The following is a 21290-nucleotide window of genomic DNA, read 5'->3' as shown; positions in this document are numbered from 1 at the left end:
GAAACATTTGTCAACCATGTGATACATGTATTGTCTAGCCGGATCTTCCTTTATAAAAGAAATTAGTTTCATTATACACTTTTTCCATTTAGTTTGGCTCAGAGGTTCTATTCTCTAGGTTACCAGCTAGATTCTAAACAATTTGACTTACTTGTGGCTTGACTTCTGAACAAGTAAAATTTACTAAAATAGAACTTTGGACATAAAAATAGTTCCTCTTTCATTTAAAGAGAAGTCTTTTAAAACTCCAGATAAATTGAGGATGTTTTCATTTGTTTAAGGCCTTACAGTTTAATGCTTTTTATTTAATTTGCAGGAGTAGCCACTCCGTAAGAGAACCAGTGTCTACACTTCACCGACTCTCCCAGCGACGCAGAAGGACCTACTCAGATACAGACTCTTACAATGATATTCCCCCCGAAGACCCAGATCGTAAGTTAGATTGGGTCTGTCTTTTTCTTTGGTTTATTCAGCTAAGTTATTATAGGGGTTTGTAATTGTTGAAATGAAGAATACTGACAAGTGAACACTGCCCTTGGGCCCTTAGTTTAATTCCATAATTCAGAGCTAAGCAAACAGTACAAAGTCAACAGAGGCTCATACATCCTCTTACAAACACCTCTGTTATTAACTAAGAAGTGCCGAATGTCTCTTTGTAAAACCGTATCTTAGACTTATATATGATACTAAATCTTTTACTCTCACTACATTTTAGTAATCACTAGTTATTTTCTACTCCCACTACCTTTGCATTTAAAAAACATTTTAGAAGAAAAATAGTAAATTGTAGGTGGGATTTAGAGCAAGTTCAAAGAAGAAAATAAGAAAAAAATAAAGATAAGTTCTAGGTTCAAAGAAAAAAAAATCAGCATTGTTACTTAAATAATTTGAAATGGCCAAGGAAAAAAATTTTATTCAGTTGGTGGTAATGCATTATAGTAGAATTTATTCCTGTATCTTTTTATCCCTTACTATTTAAAGAGGCAGCATACTGTGATTGAATACTTTTGGAAAGGTTTTATGATTTATATTAAATATGTTTCTTCAGAAAAAAAGCCTTTAAAGTGTGTCAGAATATCTAGTTATACAGTAGTGACCATGATTTCCACTTAACACAAATAAGGTCTTATTTTTACATTTCCTCTAATAGGCGTAAGTCAGTTGTGTAGAACACAGATTTTATTTCCTTTATAGAAATGACATGAAAAATGGTGCTTTAATTCTTTAGATTGCCTAGAAATGCTCAGCTTATTTATAGTATGGCTAAAATGGGACGAAACAAATGGTGTTGGATTTCTAGTATGTATATTTGAATATATTGAAAACATTGATTAAAATAGCTGTTTTACGTAATCAGGTTAAACAAGTTTATTTGGAGGATCATGAAGATGGTGGAGATTGAAAAAGGACTGCTGGCCATTTTCAGATCTGTAGAGATGATGATATCTTTTTGTTATGCTCATTTTTATTACAGAACTGATCATCTATTTATTGATATAGTATAGCGATTTTCAATCAGTGTACCTCAAGAATTTTTAAAACATGCAATACCTGACTATTTAGAAAGGGACACTGACCTCTTTTTTCTTCGATTGTCAAGTAAACCATGACAACAGCCAACACAACAATAGCTGTCTGGTGTGAATGAATCAAAATTATACCTATTTTTTTGGTCAGACCAGCAAAATATATTTTTTGGTGTGGTGCCAAATTTTAGTCATTAGTGTGTGTGTGCCGTGAGGTAGAAAGGTTGAAAATTGCCGGTATAGAGCAGTACTCTGTGCTCATTATCATTTTGAATTTAAGTTGGGACTATGGGTAAAGAAATGAAGAAAGGAAAAGGGTGAGGGAGATAAGGGGAAGGGAGAAAGGAACTTTCCTGGACCAATTTAGTACAATTGGAGAAGGTTAGGAAAAGAGAAAGAGGGTTGAGAGGTTAGGTGTGAGGGGGAAAATGTTAGCTGAGGCAGATAATAACATATTCTGATTGACCTTGTTCATTCTGCCTTCTCTGCATGACCCTTTAAATCCAGAGCTCAAGTTCTGTACTGCCTGTACTTTTCTCTAGCTGTCACTTCTCTTTTTTTTTTTTTTTAAGGAGAACACTTTCATTTTTGATAGCTAAATTAATTTTTTAAAAGATAGCCATTTCCGCTATCTGGGCCGGTTGGCTCAGTGGTAGAGCGTTGGCCTGGCGTGCAGGAGTCCCGGGTTCGATTCCCGGCCAGGGCACACAGGAGAAGCACCCATCTGCTTCTCCACCCCTCTCCCTCTCCTTCCTCTCTGTCTCTCTCTTCCCCTCCCGCAGCCGAGGCTCCATTGGAGCAGAGTTGGCCTGGGCACTGAGGATGGCTCTATGGCCTCTGCCTCAGGCGTTAGAATGGCTCTGTTGCGACAGAGCAACGCCCCAGATGGGCAGAACATTGCCCCCTGGTGGGCATGCCGGGTGGATCCCGGTCGGGCACATGCAGGAGTTTGCCTCCTGGTTTCCAACTTCAGAAATATAAAAAAAGCCATTTCCTTAGCTCTCTTCTGTTGTAGGCATTGTGGTCTTTGAAGACAGCTTTTGTGTTATTTTTTATTTTATTTTTTTGTATTTTTCTGAAGTTGGAAACGGCGACGCAGTCAGACAGACTCCCGCATGCCCCCGACCGGGATCCACCCGGCATGCCCACCAGGGGGCGATGCTCCGCCCATCTGGGGCGTTGCTCTGTTGCGACCAGAGCCATTCTAGCGCCTGAGGCAGAGGCCATGGAGCCATCCTCAGTGCCCGGGGCCAACTTTGCTCCAATGGAGCCTTGGCTGCGGGAGGGGGAGAGACAGAGAGGAAGGGGGGGGGTGGAGAAGCAGGTGGGCGCTTCTCCTGTGTACACTGGCCGGGAATCAAACCCAGGACTCCCGCACGCCAGGCCGACGCTCTACCACTGAGCCAACCGGCCAGGGCCACTTTGAAGACAGCTTTTATATGATATAATATCTAAGTATAAAGCCTTATTCCATTTAGCACTCCCCAGTTTAGTTGTTAAGGAGTGTAACAAAACTAGTCACATACATGCCCGCACACATGCATGCATATTCATATACATACGTATATCTCAGTTCTTTAACTTTAAAATTGGCAGCTGTGGGCTAGGTCAGAAGTTTATCCTTAGATTTCTTTCTGTTAATCCTAAAGTTTAGTGTCTCAGTTGACAAGGCAGAGACTGAATTAGTGCTTCTTCTTAGAAAGTACATTTTACAATTGGCAGTCTTAGTTGAAAGTGTTTATTCCAAAATATTATTTTCTTTGAGAGATGCAGCTGCTCCTATTTTTTATTAAGTAGATTAAAAAAATAAAAAATATAAAAGTGCAGATGCCTTGGAACCAGACCGTGGCAATGTGTTTAGCTGTGTTCACTTGCAGCTACAGTGATAGTTTTGTGAGTTGCATTCCAAATGGAAATATGGGAAGTTTCGGTGTGAGGTACCTTTTCATCTTTGCTCAGAAAGTCTAATGATGAAAAGAGCAAGACCTGAGTTAGTCCTAGTCCTGTTACCAATAGTGTGATCTTGGGTTAGACGTGTAACCTTTTTTGGGTCTTGGTTTCTTTGGCTAAAAGCAAGAAGGTTACTAATAGTACTAAAATTATCAGTCTGAAAAAGCCATAATTAATTAAGAAAGACTAAATTCAGTTCCGCAAATATTTGTCATCATATACCACCATGGTTCTTCCAGTGAACAAAAGAAATATCTTTACTTCAGGTAGTTTCATCATTTATCTGATGAACTCTGAAGCTTCTCCTTGTGCTTGCCAGTACTTGAAAAGTTAGATTTTTCTCTGTTAAACAATAAAAAAATTAGTAGGAAACTAAAGGAATTAATGTCTGAATAGAAAACTTAAAATATTCTTCATAGAGGATTGGAATTATTGATAGGGTGATATGTTGATAGGATGTTTAACCTTTTAATGATTTCTTTTTTTTTTTTTTTTTTTTTTTTTTTATAATTTTATTTTTTTAATGGGGTGACATCAATAAATCAGGATACATATATTCAAATATAACAAGTCCAGGTTATCTTGTCGTTCAATTATGTTGCATACCCACCACCCAAAGTCAGATTGTCCTCTGTCACCTTCTATCTTGTTTTCTTTGTGCCCCTCCCACCCCCTATCCCTCTCCCATTCCCCCCTCCCCCCCGTAACCACCACACTCTTATCAATGTCTCTTAGTTTCACTATTATGTCCCATCTACGTATGGAATAATACAGTTCCTGTTTTTTTCTGATTTACTTATTTCGCTTCGTATCATGTTATCAAGATCCCACCATTTTGCTGTAAATGTTCCGATGTCATCATTTCTTATGGCTGAGTAGTATTCCATAGTGTATATGTGCCACATCTTCTTTATCCAGTCATCTATTGATGGGCTTTTTGGTTGTTTCCATGTCCTGGCCACTGTGAACAATGCTGCAATAAACATGGGGCTGCATGTGTCTTTACGTATCAATGTTTCTGAGTTTTGGGGATATATACCCAGTAGAGGGATTGCTGGGTCATAAGGTAGTTCTATTTTCAGTTTTTTGAGGAACCACCATACTTTCTTCCATAATGGTTGTACTACTTTACATTCCCACCAACAGTGTATGAGGGTTCCTTTTTCTCCACAGCCTCTCCAACATTTGCTGTTACCTGACTTGCTAATAACAGCTAATCGAACAGGTGTGAGGTGGTATCTCATTGCCGTTTTGATTTGCATTTCTCTAATAGCTAAAGAAGATGAGCATCTTTTCATATATCTGTTGGCCATTTGTATTTCTTCCTGTGAGAAGTGTCTATTCATATCCTCTTCCCATTTTTTTATTGGATTGTTTGTTTGTTTGTTGTTGAGTTTTATGAGTTCTTTGTATATTTTGGATATTAGGCCCTTATCTGAGCTGTTGTTTGAAAATATCATTTCCCATTTAGTTGGCTTTCTGTTTATTTTGTTATCAGTTTCCCTTGCTGAGCAAAAACTTCTTAGTCTGATGTAGTCCCATTCATTAATTTTTGCCTTCACTTCTCTTGCCATTGGAGTCAAATTCATAAAATGCTCTTTAAAACCCAGGTCCATGAGTTGAGTACCTATGTCTTCTTCTATGTACTTAATTGTTTCAGGTCTTATGTTTAGATCTTTGATCCATTTTGAGTTAATTTTTGTACAGGGGGAGAGACTGTAGTCCAGTTTCATTCTTTTGCATGTGGCTTTCCAGTTTTCCCAGCACCATTTATTGAAGAGGCTTTCTTTTCTCCATTGTGTGTTGTTGGCCCCTTTATCAAAAATTATTTGACTATATATATGTGGTTTTATTTCTGGACTTTCTATTCTGTTCCATTGGTCTGAGTGTCTATTTTTCTGCCAATACCATGCTGTTTTGATTGTCGTGGCCCTATAATAGAGTTTGAAGTCAGGTATTGTTATGCCCCCAGCTTCATTCTTTTTCCTTAGGATTGTTTTGGCTATTCGGGGTTTTTTATAGTTCCATATAAATCTGATGATTTTTTGCTCTATTTCTTTAAAAAATGTCATTGGAATTTTGATGGGAATTGCATTAAATTTGTATATTGCTTTGGGTAATATAGCCATCTTGATTATATTTATTCTTCCTAGCCAAGAACAAGGTATATTCTTCCATCTCATTATATCTTTTTCGATTTCCCTTAACAATGGTTTATAGTTTTCATTATATAAGTCCTTTACATTCTTTGTTATGTTTATTCCTAAGTATTTTATTTTTTTTGTTGCAATCGTGAAGGGGATTATTCTTTTGAGTTCCTTCTCAGTTGTTTCATTGTTGGCATATAGAAAGGCTATTGACTTCTGTATGTTAATTTTGTATCCTGCGACCTTACTGTATTGGCTTATTGTTTCTAGTAGTCTTTTTGTGGATTCTTTGGGGTTTTCGATGTATAGGATCATATCATCTGCAAAAAGTGATACCTTTACTTCTTCTTTTCCGATATGGATGCCTTTTATTTCTTTGTCTTGTCTGATTGCTGTGGCGAGAACCTCTAGTACCACATTAAATAAGAGTGGAGACAGTGGACAACCCTGTCTTGTTCCTGATTTAAGGGGGAAAGCCTTCAGTTTAGTGCCATTTAATATGATGTTAGCTGATGGTTTATCATATATGGCCTTTATCATGTTGAGATATTTTCCTTCTATACCCATTTTGTTGAGAGTCTTAAACATAAAATTGTGTTGTATTTTATCGAAAGCCTTTTCTGCGTCTATTGATAAGATCATGTGGTTTTTGTTCTTTGTTTTGTTGATATGGTGTATTACATTAACCGTTTTACGTATGTTGAACCATCCTTGAGATTCTGGGATGAATCCCACTTGATCATGATGTATTATTTTTTTAATATGTTGTTGTATTCGATTTGCTAGTATTTTGTTTAGTATTTTAGCATCTGTATTCATTAGAGATATTGGTCTGTAGTTTTCTTTTTTTGTGCCATCCTTGCCTGGTTTTGGTATGAGGGTTATGTTGGCCTCATAAAATGTGTTTGGAAGTATTGCTTCTTCTTCAATTTTTTGGAAGACTTTGAGTAGAATAGGAACCAAGTCTTCTTTGAATGTTTGATAAAATTCGCTGGTATAGCCGTCAGGGCCTGGACTTTTATTTTTGGGGAGGTTTTTAATGGTTTTTTCTATTTCTTCTCTACTGATAGGTCTGTTTAGGCTTTCTGCTTCTTCTTGACTCAGTCTAGGAAGGTTGTATTGTTCTAGGAATTTATCCATTTCTTCTAGGTTGTTGAATTTAGTGGCATAAAGTTTTTCATAGTATTCTACAATAATTCTTTGTATATCTACGGTGTCCGTGGTGATTTCTCCTCTTTCATTTTGTATTTTGTTTATATGAGTTCTTTCTCTTTTTTCCTTGGTAAGTCTTGCCAAGGGTTTGTCAATTTTGTTGATCTTTTCAAAGAACCAGCTCCTTGTTCTATTAATTTTTTCTATAGTTTTTCTGTTCTCTAATTCATTTATTTCTGCTCTGATTTTTATTATCTCCTTTCTTCGGCTGGTTTTGGGTTGTCTTTGTTCTTCTTTTTCTAGTTCCTTAAGGTGGGAAGTTAAGTGGTTCACTTGGGCTCTCTCTTGTTTGTTCATATATGCCTGAAGCGATATGAACTTCTCTCTTATCACTGCTTTTGCTGCATCCCATAGATTCTGATATGTCGTATTGTCATTTTCATTAGTCTGTATATATCTTTTGATCTCTGCACTTATTTCTTCTTTGACCCATTCATTTTTTAAAAGTATGTTGTTTAGTTTCCACATTTTTGTGGGATTTTTTTCCTCTTTTTTGCAGTTGAATTCTAGTTTCAAGGCTTTATGATCAGAAAATATGCTTGGTACAACTTCAATTTTTCTGAATTTGCTGATATTGTTTTTGTGGCCCAACATATGGTCAATTCTTGAGAATGATCCATGTACACTGGAGAAAAATGTATACTCAGTCACTTTGGGATGAAATGTCCTGTAGATGTCTATCATATCCAGGTGCTCTAGTGTTTTGTTTAAGGCCACTATGTCTTTGTTGATTCTCTGTTTGGATGACCGATCTAGAGCCGTCAGCGGTGTATTGAGGTCTCCAAGTATGATTGTATTTTTGTCAGTTTTTGTTTTAAGATCAATAAGTAGCTGTCTTATATATTTTGGTGCTCCTTGGTTTGGTGCATATATATTAAGAATTGTTATGTCTTCTTGATTCAGTGTCCCCTTAGCCATTATGAAATGGCCATTTTTGTCTCTAAGTACTTTTCCTGTCTTGTAGTCAGCATTATCCGATATGAGTATTGCTACACCTGCTTTTTTTTGGATGTTATTTGCTTGGAGTATTGTTTTCCAGCCTTTCACTTTGAATTTGTTTTTATCCTTGTTACTTAGATGAGTTTCCTGTAGGCAGCATACAGTTGGATTTTCTTTTTTAATCCATTCTGCTACTCTGTGCCTTTTTATTGGTGAGTTTAATCCATTTACATTTAGTGTAATTATTGATACTTGTGAGTTCCCTATTGCCATTTTATATCTTGCTTTCTGTTAGTTTTGTGTCTTGTTTGATCCTTCTCTTTCGTTTTTCTATCTTTTGTTTTTATTTGGTTGTATTCCATACATCTTTCCTCTGTTGCTATCTTTTTTATCTCATGTGCTTCTGTGGTGGTTTTTTCAATGGTGGTTACCTTTGAGTAATGAAAAGGGTCCCTACCCTGTTCATTGTAGTGAACTATTTTGTGAGTACTTTTGCACTCCATCGTCCTTTGCTACTGTTAATCTCCGTCTTCTCCCCCTCTTTCTTTTTGTTGTTGTCACAGTTTAAATTTGGTTTTATTGTGTTCTTCTTGGAGCTTTTACTTGTGGCTGTTTTTTTTTGTTCTTTGTATCTGATTGGAGAACCCCCTTTAGTAATTCCTGGAGTGGGGGTTTTCTGATGATAAATTCCCTCATCTTTTCTGTATCTGTGAATGTTTTTATTTCTCCTTCGTATTTGAAGGATAGCTTTGATGGGTATAGTATTCGTGGCTGAAAGTTCCTCTCTTTCAGGACTTTAAATATTGGGGTCCACTCTCTTCTAGCTTGTAGAGTTTCTGCTGAGAAATCTGATGATAATCTAATGGGCCTTCCTTTATATGTTGTATTCTTCTTTTCCCTGGCTGCCTTGAGAATTTTTTCTTTGCTGTTGGTTTGTGTCAATTTCATTATGATATGCCTTGGAGTAGGTTTGTTGGGGTTAAGAAAACTTGGAGTTCTGTTTGCTTCTTGAACTTGAGGCTTTAGTTCTTTCCACAGGCTTGGGAAGTTCTCATCAATTATTTGTTTAAGTATGTTCTCCATTCCATTTTCTCTCTCTTCTCCCTCTGATATACCTATTATTCTTATGTTATTCTTTTTGATGGAGTCAGATAATTCTTGTAGGGCTATCTCATTTTTTTTAATTTTTGAGTCTCTTTCTTCTTCTCTCTGTTGTGCCTCAAGTTGCTTGTCTTCTATTTCACTAATCCTCTCTTGTATCTGACCTGTTCTATTAGCTAAGCTTGTTACTTCGTTTTTCAGCTCGTGAATTGAGTTTTTCATCTCTGTTTGATTTGTTTTTATAGTTTCAATTTCCTTGGACATATATTCTTTGTGTTCATGGAGTTGTTTTCTGAGCTCCCTATATTGCCTTTCTGTGTTTTCTTGTATATCTCGGAGGATTTTTAGGATTTCTATCTTGAATTCTCTGTCATTTAGCTCCAAGGTTTCCAATATATTAATTTTTTTCTCCATAGATTTTTCCTCATCTAGCTGTGTTACCTCTCTTTCTTTTGTATCCATGATATTCGATTTTCTCTTCCTTAATGGCATCTGAGGGTGGTTTTGTTGATAGTATTAATGAGATTTAATAAAGAATAAAAAGTTAAAAAAAATAAAAAAATAACAAATCGAAAAGAGTTGTTTTTTTAAAAAAATTAATAATGAAATAAAGAAAAATAAAATAAAATAAAAATTTTTAAAAAAGGAAATTATTCCCCCCCTCTTTTTTTCCTCTCCTCTCCTCTCCCCTCTTTCTTGAGAAAATCTTGTGGTGGACTGTGAGTTATAACAAACAATGCCTGTGATGGAGGGCCTGAATTGGGGAAAAGTAATAAAGGGGCAAAAAAGAGAGAAAGAAAAAAAAAAAAAAAAAAAAAAAGGAAAAAAAAAAGAGCGTATGGACCCACAAAAAGCAAATAAGGAAAAAATTTGGGTCAAGAATAAAATGATTTGCTTTTAGGTGTTGGTTTTCTAAGAGTTATGATGAGAGGAATAAGAGGAAAATGGAGAAATGGGGGGACAAATTAAAAACTTACTATTGTATTTAGTGGAACAAGAACTAGATAATATGGAGAGCCAGGGATGGGAGCACTGCTAGTGAGTTAAAAAGGTGAAGTAAAAACCCCCCAAAATGCCACAAACATAGGTTTGAGTCCCAGATAAGATAATTTGTTTGTTATTGAGGTTTGAATGAGAGGAGATGTAAAGGAGAAAGGAAGAAACTAATATAGAGGGAGAAAAGAAAGAGAGAGAGAGAAAAAAAGAGGGAACCACTAAAAGAAGAGAAAAGAAAGGAGAGAGAGAGAGAGAGTTAAGGGTTTTGGAGTGCAACCCTCATAGAGAGAAAGGAAGAGAAGAGAAATGATAATGGGAGATGTAACACTTATGGGTAGTGTAGTTCAAGGAGAGGAGAGAGTAAGACCGGTAGAGAGTTAATCGGCCAAATTGGAGGAGGAAAAAAAAGTCTCAAGAATGAAGATAAGAGAAACAAACGAACAAATATAATAAAATGGGATAGGTTATAAAGTCTGCAGATTATTCTTGATTTTGAGAGGTTATCTTCTTGCTTTTTCTTTTCTCTCCCTCTTCCTGGTCGGTGACTCTGTACCCCGGGTTCTGCCCCTTTGGCACGCTCAGGTAGAGGTTTGCAGTTGATAAGTCTCTATGGCAATGTCATGTATTGTGCTTTATTCTCGTTGGGAGTCGAGGCTCATTAGCATTTATAGGCTCCGACAGTGAGAGAGTCTGTGTTCCTGGAGCCTTTCTCCTAGTCTTTCCTTCCTCAATTAGTAGCCTGATAGTCCAGGTATGGGGTTGCTGCTGCCTCTGCCTGGATAGTAAGAGGCTCAAATTGCTGGCAACTCCCCACTCTATTTCCATTCAGCACAGGGCTCTGGGTAAGGCTCAGTCAGTCAGAGCTGCTAGCATAATCAGGCGGGCTTTCCGCCCACTCGAAGACTTCTGGCTCTGCCACTCTATCCGGTTACACAAGCGGGGCGCCCACTTCCGGGGCGCTTGGAGGAAACTCTCACTCACTGTCTGCAACCAGGATATCCGGCCAGCAGTCTCACGCTCTGAGTGAAACCCCCAACCGCAGGGAAAAGTTGCAGCGTTGGAATTGAGTCTCGCTCCGTCCCCGTGTGCGGCTTTTGCAAGGCGCTGGGGCGGCCCGAGATTCCGCTTTGGCCCACACAAAGGCCCCTGACTCTGCCCCTCTCTGCGATAACACGGGCGCGCACTGCCGAGGCACTCGGAGGAATCGCTCACTCCTTATCTGCGCGCGCAAACCAGGATATGAGGCCGGCCGCGGTTCCCTCTGAGTTAAACAGCCTCCAGCACGGAAAATCTCCACCGTTGGGATTAGTTCTCACTCCCTCCCGTGTGTGGCTTTCCCAGGGCGCTGGGGCTGCCCAGAGACTCTGCCCTCAGCCCACAGAAAGGCCTCTGACCCTGCCTCTCCGTGGGGCAACACGGGCACCCACTTCCGCGGCTTAGGAAGAAATCTCTCTTCCACTAACTGCGCACCGACCAGGAGACCGGGTAAAATGGCCGCTCCGCTTGTCTTTCTTTGTTTGGGTTTGGCGCGAGTGTTAGCTTGTATTGCCCGGGTTGCCACAGGATCAGATTTTCCTCGGCTTGGATCTCTGAGCCACAGCCTGGTTCGGCCGTTTTTGCTGCGGGGGCCTGGATCTATTCACCCCCTTTGCCCGCCTCAGTTTCTATATTCACAGTTACCAGAGAAAGCCGCCCTGTTTAGGTTAGTGAGGAAGGCGGAGCATTTCTTACTCCCTATTTCCTTCGGGGTTTGGTTATATATTTAGCCAATTTTTCACTCAATCATACCTTTGGGTGTATTGCGAAGAATCTGGAAGCTCCAAGTATAGGTTTTTCTGTTTCTGGTTGAAGATCTTGTTGAGTTTTGGGGGAGATTTATCGGTATCGCTTCCTACTCCGCCATTACTCTGACGTCATCTCCTCAATGATTTCTTAATAGGGCCTGTTCACTGTTCAAGAAATGCACTTAATGGAGATCTGTCATCAGCAACCATTCCCGAAGAAAGCAGACTCATGGCCAAAAAGAAATCTGACTTGGAAGATCCTCTTTCATCCTTTTCTTCATGAGGAAACAGAAGTGTCCAACTTCCTCTTAAGTATTGCTATGCAAAAGCTGCTGTAATTAAACTATGTTATAGGGAGTAGTTTTTCCCTTAGGATTTCTCTGCACTTTATAGACTGTTGTAAAACAAACAAAAAAATCCACATACCTTTGAAGTGTATTTTATCTTTATATAGTTTATTTGCAAGAGTATTTTCCTAATAACTTCACAGTATGAATGTGCATCCCTTTTCTTTTTAAACAAATGATGGTGTAACATTTTGACATCCATAAGGCCAAATGTAGATATTTTTCTAAAAAACTGTGAGGGACTGACAGTTTAGTCAGTGTATTGTAGCTTATAAACGTGAAATCTTATAAACATAAGGTTTCAGTTTGACAGAAGTGTGATATATGTACTTGTGCCATGGACCAAGTGGTCACTTTATCCCAGCTGAAAATGCATTATATGATAGCAGCTTGATGGTGATTGTACTGTATTTCGTTAAGCAAAAAGCAAACATTTAATATTTTAAATATTTTTAGCCCAAATACCATGACATTGAGGAATTTTTTACAAACTAGACTGTGCTGTCCTTCATATGTGAAGTTGACACTACTGATTTGTCAATACCAAATGTTGGGTTAAAGTATTTAATTTTAATTTATTTATTTTTCTGTTGCATCAAAAAATGACTTACCAAATTTGTGTATACATTGTTATTTACACTGTTCTTGAAAAGAGGTCAATATTGTAATGACCTTTCTCACTTCTAACAGAAATAAATGACTTTCAATGGAAGAGTATTTTAGTGCTTTATTTTCTAATATAGACATTAAGCTGCTGTTTTAAGGTATTAATGTTTGCAGCTCTGTAGAATATCCAGAGACATTTTTTAAATTTATGAATATTTATACAAAAAACATATTCTGTCAAAGTAACTGCTCTACATCGCTTGAGAATAGCATTATTTAATGAAAGAAAAAGCATTTTGGGGTAGTTCCTGTCCATATCTCTTGTCAGTGTTTGCCTTATAAACTATTCCTTTTTTAAATTCACCTTGGAGTGACAGTTTTATCCAAGGTCTTGGATGAGAAGCATTTTAAAACAAACTGGTTTGGTGTTTTAAAGTTAATCATGTGTTTAATAAATATGTGGCTTTTGCATTCAAATGCATGACATAATACATTGTATTTTTTTACATTTGTTAATATTCTGTCTAAACTTTATTAAGTTTTAATATATTCTTTATTGCTTTAATTTTGTTTGTATATTCAGACCTCATAGTAAAAACACAAATGAGGCATACTTTTAGTTTTGTTGCCTGTGAGCTTAGAATAGTGTGGCCTATTTCACTTTAAAATTCTCTTATAAGTTTATGTGAGAATATTTTGGAGTCAATATTTGGTATTTACTAAATTAAATCTGTAATTTTAGGCTTTTTCACTTAAGTTTAAAATGGACATGTGCAATCTCTAATCATTAATATGCATTTAGAGCCTGACCAGGTGGTGGCGCAGTGGATAGAGGCGTTGGACTGGGATGTGGAGGACCCACGTTGAGACCTTGAGGTTGCCAGCTTGAGCGTGAGCTCATCTGGTTTGAGCAAGGCTCACCAGCTTGAGCCCAAGGTCGCTGGCTCAAGTAAGGGGTCACTCAGTCTGCTGTAGCCCCCGGTCAAGGCACATATGAGAAATCAGTCAATGAACAACTAAGGAACTGCAATGAAGAATTGATGTTTCTCATCTCTCTCCCTTCCTGTCTGTCCCTATCTGTTCCTCTCTGTCTCTCCCCCCTCCAAAAAAAATGCATTTAGATAAGCTATGCTACTTAAAGTTTTTGTGATTTTAAATAGGACACAAGTCAATTAGACTATATTAAGTGGAATTTTTTTCTGCTCATATGTTTTATTTCATATATCTAATTTGAGAAGAAAAGTTTGATAATGTAAGTTTTCATGTTGAGTGAATAATCAGAATTTTTTTCTTTTTTCTTCTTCTTTCTTCCTTCCTTTCTTCTTTTCTTCGTTCTTCTTCTTCTATTTTTGTAGTAAGAATGTGCATAATGATAGTCCATGAAGTTCAAGATGCTATGGATAGGGAGTTTTTCTGGTAGATTTTTTTTTTTTGGCATCAGTAGTTTTATAATGAAAACACTTAACAAGGTTTTGAACTCCTAGAAAATAAATCTACTTTTTATTGCTTTATCCCAAAAGCTGAGTTCTTGAACAGTTTTCTGTAAATATTTTAAAAATAAAATGGAGTCATTTCTGGTACATAATCATTCTTTCCCTTCTTCAAACAGGTGCTTTCAGCAGGTTTGCTGTATTCCTAAGTATAACATCTGTTGTGATGTGAACCCGCTCTTTGTTTCTCTTAGGAGCCAATATTATGGTGAAATCATTTTTTTGAGGGGATATAACTGCATCTTAAATTACATCTAGGTTTTGATCAGTGAATGGGTAGCATGAAGCAACCTGTACTGCTTCAGGGACCCTTCCATGTTGAGGAGCATTTCAACTGTGCATTTCAACTGTGCTCAACTTCCTGAATTTTAACAAAAATGTGGAGCAAATAAGAACAGTTCTATAATGATTTCAATTTATCAGGATTTTTTTAATAGTGTACAACTATTGGTCGTTCCTGTTTTGCTTTGTCTAGGCCAGTGTTTTTCAACCAGTGTGCCGCGGCGCACTAGTGTGCTGTGAGACATGGTCAGGTGTGCGGTGGGGAAATTAAACCTGGGTCCCCAAACTACGGCCCGTGTGCCAGATACGGCCCGTGGAGGCTATTTATCCGGCCCTCCGCCAGCTGCCTCCATCCGAACATAAACATTCCCCTCACAATCCCTCCAGCTATCAGCAACAGGAAGAGTGGAGACACAGGGAACGCTCACTGACCAATAACCTTCTAGGATTCATCCCGGCCACTAGCGATGTACCAATAGTAGGCCGCCTCTCATCCACACCCAGGAAGGTTCCTGCTCGGGCTGCAGCGCACTTGTCATTGTGTGGCCGCGGTGAGTAGTTGAAGCTGCTACTCCTCCCCATGGTCCTGATTTCTAATCCTGGTCAGGACTGGAGGTAAATGTTGCCACCACTAGATGAAGCCTCAGCCTCAGCTGGTTATGTCTATCCTGATGGTGTATATAGATATTTGACCTTTTTCTTTTTAAAAGAGGCCCCTGCAGAGGGTGATATACAATGCATCATAATTCATCACAATGTTATCTAATTTTAAAGCTAAAGTTTGCTGATCTTCCTTTGGACAGTTTTTGGTTATCTGTTGCCAAGGAGTTCCCCATTCTGGCCAACAAAGCTATTTTGACATTGCTCCCGTTTTCAACCACACATCTATGTGAGCTGAGCTTCTCAAGCTTGACTGCGATAAAAACTAAAAACAGAGAGAGACTGAGAACTGTTGAGGAAGAGCTTCGTGTGTGTCTTTCTACCATTCCTGCCAGGATATCCCTTTTGTGTTCATTGAAACAGGCCCAGGTTTCACACTAAGTGAGTATAAATACATTTAGAAACTATATTATTAACTATAATATATGTATAATATGTACTGTGTTAGAGTGTCATTTTGTGTCATTTTGGTAGGTGGTGTGCCCCAGGATTTTGTAAATGTAAAAAATGTGCCGCGGCTTAGGGCCCTGGCCAGTTGGCTCAGCAGTAGAGCATTGGCCTGGCGTGCAGGGGACCCAGGTTCGATTCCCGGCCAGGGCACATAGGAGAAGTGCCCCCCCCACCCCTCCTTCCTCTCTGTCTCTCTCTTCCCCTCCTGCAGCCAAGGCTCCATTGGAGCAGAGATGGCCCAGGTGCTAGGGATGGCTCCTTGGCCTCTGCCCCAGGCGCTGGAGTGGCTCTGGTCTCGGCAGAGCGACACCCCGGAGGGGCAGAGCATCGCCCTCTGGTAGGCAGAGCGTCGCCCCTGGTGGGCACATGCGGGAGTCTGTCTGACTGTCTCTCCCCATTTCCAGCTTCAGAAAAATACAAAAAAAAAAAAAAAAAAAAAAAAAAAGTGCCGCGGCTCAAAAAAGGTTAAAAATCACTGCTCTAGGCCATGGATTATTCAGAAATTTGGAGAGACTTAGTGTATCAGTGAGCCAAGTAAAACCAGTACAAGCATTCCTTTTAAGTACCTGGTTTCTGCCATGAGAGACCACAGACCTCTGTGATTAAAGCACCTTTCATGAGATTTACTTTGTAAATGGACAGAATTTGAATTTTGTCATATTATATTGAATTATTGTGTTATCTTCAATCAGGACAAATTCAGACGTGGATATATTTGCTTAAACTTAAGTTCCAAGGCAGGAGATCAAGTATCTTTATTTCCACAGTTGCTTTGAAAGCTTTGACCCTGCATTGTAGTTTTTCACCATGCATTATTACATTTAGTGTTTAGCATTCATCACAAGATCTCAGTAATGTTATCCTTGTAATATGTTACTATTATACCACTGTTTCTACTAATTCTATATACATTATAATACTACTTTGGAGTTTACCAGTTCTTTACTTTTATTAAATGAAGTGCCTCTGGGTCTGTCCTTTGAGCCTTGCTTATCACCAGTTGGTGTGGAGGGAGTGTCCTGGCTCGAAAGCGTGGTTTGGCTGCAGGAGCTCCTTTGAGGGGGTCTCTCTTTCAATAGCCCTGGTGGGTAAGTAAACTGTAGCTGGCAGATAGGGCTCCTTTTCATGTCTTTCTAGTTCCTTTCTTTGAATTCATACTGAATTTGTAAGTTTAAATTTTTAATTTTTTTTAAATTTAGCTTTTTTTTTTCTAAAGTAATTCATGCATATATTTAAAAAAATCAAATAGACGGCTCATATCTAAAGGAGTAGCTTCCTATTCCTCAGCCTAGTGCCCCAGAGCTAAACACTCTCAGCTATTAGTGGTGTGTTCTATATTTACCTGCCTATTTGAAAATAGTAGTTTTACTTTTTCTTGATGTATCAATTTCAGAAATGATTCTTAAGTTCCTTTTATGGCAGAAAAGATCTACTTTTCTTATATCCCTGCCTCCTCCAATCCCTCCTCTCAATATAGATTAATCACAACTTTTTAAATCAGTAGATGACAAATGTTTGCTGATGAATCCAATGATGAACTAGCATTATTTCCTTTCTACTGGAATCTTATTTTTCCCAGATTTTAAAATCTGTGTAGTGTTTTTATGTACCTATCACATGATTACTCAAAGTTTAAATGTTCAAAAACATAAGCTAATCTATCAGTTCCTTTTTTTCTGTTTTTTCCTTTGCTGACATAGGGACATTTCTTACACATCCCTTCATCTTCCACCATGTGGACTGTTGCTCTACCGCAGTGGACATTCTGGGACCTCCTCCCTCTATTTTCAGCCTCCCAGGGCTCTATCCCACCTGCCCCCCGTTGTCTTCTATTGGTGGTGGTCCTCAGGATCTTCCTCCTGTGTGCAGCTTGGGGCTGTCTGCCTGTGGAGAGTGGGGAGAGGACCTGGGGTCCAGCTGCTCTTTTACAGACTTCAAGCCCCAATTTCAGTCCCGTACCTCACTCCCTTTTTCCCATAATACCTGGTGCTTCCCAGTCCTGAACTTGTTAGGGGTTTGGTAGGGTGTGTTTTGGAGTATTTGGGATTTAACTTCCTCTACTCTGCTAGGTAAGTTACTACACCGCCTCCTGGTTTTTATTTTTATACACTTTGTTGAAATCTTAGAGCTATGTAGTCTGTTCTCTGTTTTTGGATTAATAGCATTTATATTCTTTTAATGTCTTTTGGTGAGGTTTTAGAAGTTGAGAAAATAAATACATGTGGCCAATCTATCATATTTAACTGGAAGCCTAGATTTAAATTCTAATAGTGGGTAGAAAGTAAAATTTCTTTTGGTATTCTATAATTAGGCCTTTTAATTAATATGGTTTTACTATACTACCTACCTCATAGGATTGTTGTGAGGATTAGAAGAATAAACATACATAAAACACTTAGAGCAGTTTGTGGCACACAGTGTATGTAAAGTGTTGGCTATTATTAATAGATACCATTATTATTGTTACTACTATCATTCTTAATTCAGTAACTCAGACTTAAATGAAGAAGTTTTCACCATAGGAAGAATTGTTGATACCTGCAAAAACCTAGTGTTTGATCATATTGACCCTACGCTTAATTAGACTTTACATGAAATGTTCAGGTATTAAATTTTATCTAAGACATATTTAAAGCCTTAAAAATCCAATCAGTAAATAGTTAGTTTAAAAGTTTTTAAAAGTGTATAAAAACAATTTTGATGTGCTTTTAAGTTTTATTGGTAATATGTTTTGTTTTTGTCATCTAGATATGAAGTTTTAGAGTTAGGTCTTTATCTGTGGGCTGTAGAGATAATGTTGATTTTGCCTTACCTACAGACAGTGATGTAACACACTGATATAAAGAGAGAAGAACTAGAGAAGTAGTGGACTCCAGTCACTACATCTGCGACCTTCTCGTGGGTGTCTGTCTGTACACTTCAGAAAATGTGAATTTATATAAAGCAAAATGCCTGTATTTGTTTATTTAAGTATCTTCCTTGAGTCTTTTTTTTTGTATATGTGACAGAGTCAGACAGAGGGACAGATAGGGACAGACAGACAGGAAGGGAGAAAAATGAGAAACATCAATTCTTCATTGCAGTTCCTTAGTTGTTCATTGATTGATTTCTCATATGTGCCTTGACTGGGGGGCTACAGCAGACCGAGTGACCCCTTGCTCAAGCCAGTGACCTTGGGCTGGTGAGGCTTGCTCAAACCAGATGAGCTCGTGCTCAAGCTGGCGACCCTGGGTCTCAAACTGTAAGGTATTTTTCCCCACCGAGAAGGAAGGAACGGGGCTGGAGCCATGAAGTGTGGAATAACAAAAGGCTTTATTGAGTACAGCGCATCCCGCCCGGCAAGGTTCCCTGGCCCCGAAGAAAGAAAGATGGAGGCCAGGGAAGTCGCAAGGATTAAACCACGTGGGAGATATTTAAAGGGGTCCCTCTAGGGAAGTCGAGCTAATATGACATGGTGAAATCTCACTGGCTGGCAGACGGTTGCTTTTTTCCAAAGGGTTCCTGAGAAGCTTCTTTTGGCGTGCTTGGTTGTGGGCGGTCCTAGCCAAAGTTCTCGGGTCTGGGTTCCCCATGTGACCACCCCCCATTATCCACCGACCTTACACAAACCTGGGTCTTCCGCATCCCAGTCTGATGCTCTATCCACTGCACTACCACCTGATCAGCCTTCCTTGTGTCTGTCTTGAGTGTGTGATAACACAGAAGCCAACCTTTCAGAGGTGAAATGGGAGTAGAGGATCCCGCTCTCTCTCTTTTTTTTTTTTAGATTTTTTATTTATTTTTTAGAGAGAGGAGACAGAGAGACAGAGAGAGAGAGAAGGTGGGGGGAGCAGAAAGCATCAACTCCCATATGTGCCTTGAACAAGCAAGCCCAAGGGTTTGAACCAGTGACCTCAGCATTCCAGGTCAACGCTTGTACCCACTGCACCACTGCAGGTCAGGCCTGCTCTCTCTCTCTTTTTTTTTTTTTTCCATTTTTCCGAAGCTGGAAACGAGGGAGGCAGTCAGACAGACTCCTGGCCCGACCGGAATCCTCCCGGCATGCCCACCAGGGGGCGATGCTCTGTCCCTCTTGGGCATTGCTCTGTTGCATCCAGAGCCGTTCTAGCGCCTGAGGCAGAGGTCACAGAGCCATCCTCAGTGCCCGGGCCATCTTTCCATCTTTGCTCCAATGGAGCCTCAGCTGCGGGAGGGGAAGAGAGAGACAGAGAGGAAGGAGAGGGGGAGGGGTGGAGAAGCAGATGGGCACTTCTCTTGTGTGTCCTGGCCGGGAATCAAACCCGGGACTCCTACACGCCAGGCCGATGCTCTACCGCTGAGCCAACTGGCCAGGGCCCAGACCCGCTCTCTTTTTAAGGCTAGTGAGCTGTGTATGTTGGGGGAGGGGATTTTTATTTGCAAGGAGATTTGTATTTTCTCACTAAAGTAGAACCCCATGGTTGTGACAAACTACAAATATAAATATAGATACTATTAGAGGTGAGAAACTTTTCTACAAAACGAATGGCCAGTTGCTCTGTGTGAATAAACTTGTTTGAAAATTATCAGGATAACCTTGGTGGTACAGATGAAACTGATAGATATGGTTGTGGTAAAACAGCGCCTGCTGTGAGCTCTATTTCCTTGTTGAGTTTCAACTCTAAAACTACTGCAGTCACATCACAATATTCAGAGGTGAAACCAAAAAGAATATTCATTCCCATTCTTTTTGTTTAGAATCAGAATAAAGTTGTATTTCAAACATCTTTAAAAAAATAACAACACAAAGGCCTCCCTAGATGTGAATATAATTGTCTTTGTTGTGTCCCCTTACTGTTTGCTTTCATATTTCATCTCCGGAGCTTTGATGTCTACATCTTTGGAGCCTTATACGGCCTCTTCTCCAAATGCAGTAACTAATCGACATTATTTCAAGTGATGGGATTTGCCCTTTCTGTCCTATAATGTGCTACCTCCCCTCAGAACGACTTTCGTTGGTCTCTTTGATAACATTTGGAACACTTACTGTGGGCCAGTTGCTTCAGCTCATTTTAGCCTCATAACAAAGATATTAAAAGTACAAGAATACAAGAGCAACCATGATGCACAGAATCAGGATTATCTCACATGTGATTGATTAGAATGATGAATGTTTCGTTAATATATCCTAAAATACTAAGTATTTAAATGATCTGTTTATTTTATTTTGTGTTTTAGTTCTGGACTAATGTTAATTGCTGATTAAACAACTAACTCAGAATTGAATCACAAAACACAATATTTCTGGTGGGGCAGATTAAGTTTTAATTAATTGTGATAGGTAAATCAAATGAATTAATGTACAGGGATATTAACACATTAAGCAATTTTTAACATCAACAAGTGGTACTTTTCATGAATAATATATTCAAAATATCAAAGATGAGTAAAATATATGACTGTTACAAATTTTCTCCTTAGTTTTATACTGTCAGAGTGAGAGGGGTATACTGTTGATATTCTTTGTGTTGTTATTTTTTAAAGATGTTTGAAATACAACTTTATTCTATTCTAAACAGAAAGAACGGGAATGAATATTCTTTTTGGTTTCACCTCTGAATATTGTGACGGGACTGCAGTAGTTTTAGAGTTGAAACTCAACAAGGAAACAACTGAGTTCCAAACCAGCTAAGTATGCAAGTCCATAAAGTGAAGGTATTTCTCAACTGCCACATTCGCTCCGAAGTCCATCATCTCCTTCAGCACCCAGAGAGCAAGCACGGTCCTGCTTAGCGGTGTGCAACGTGGCAGCCGTGCCACAACTGACGTCTGCACCACTGGC

At 38.9% G+C, this 21290-nt stretch overlaps 1 protein-coding gene across 1 annotated transcript in view; it reads left to right on the top strand.

Moving 5' to 3' along the window:
- The window catches only part of PLEKHA3 (pleckstrin homology domain containing A3), a 34304-nt gene extending 21588 nt beyond the window's left edge, over positions 1–12716 (top strand). Inside the window, exons 7-8 of the mRNA XM_066281054.1 lie at positions 317–432; positions 11811–12716. Of these exons, the coding sequence (XP_066137151.1) occupies positions 317–432; positions 11811–11938 (244 nt within the window). The 3' untranslated portion in view covers positions 11939–12716. The remainder of the gene's footprint in view (positions 1–316; positions 433–11810) is intronic.
- The last annotated feature ends 8574 nt before the right edge of the window (positions 12717–21290 follow it).

Source organism: Saccopteryx bilineata, chromosome 5 (genome assembly GCF_036850765.1).
Source record: "Saccopteryx bilineata isolate mSacBil1 chromosome 5, mSacBil1_pri_phased_curated, whole genome shotgun sequence".
Classification (NCBI taxonomy): domain Eukaryota; kingdom Metazoa; phylum Chordata; class Mammalia; order Chiroptera; family Emballonuridae; genus Saccopteryx; species Saccopteryx bilineata.
This window is presented reverse-complemented; position numbering and strand designations above follow the sequence as displayed.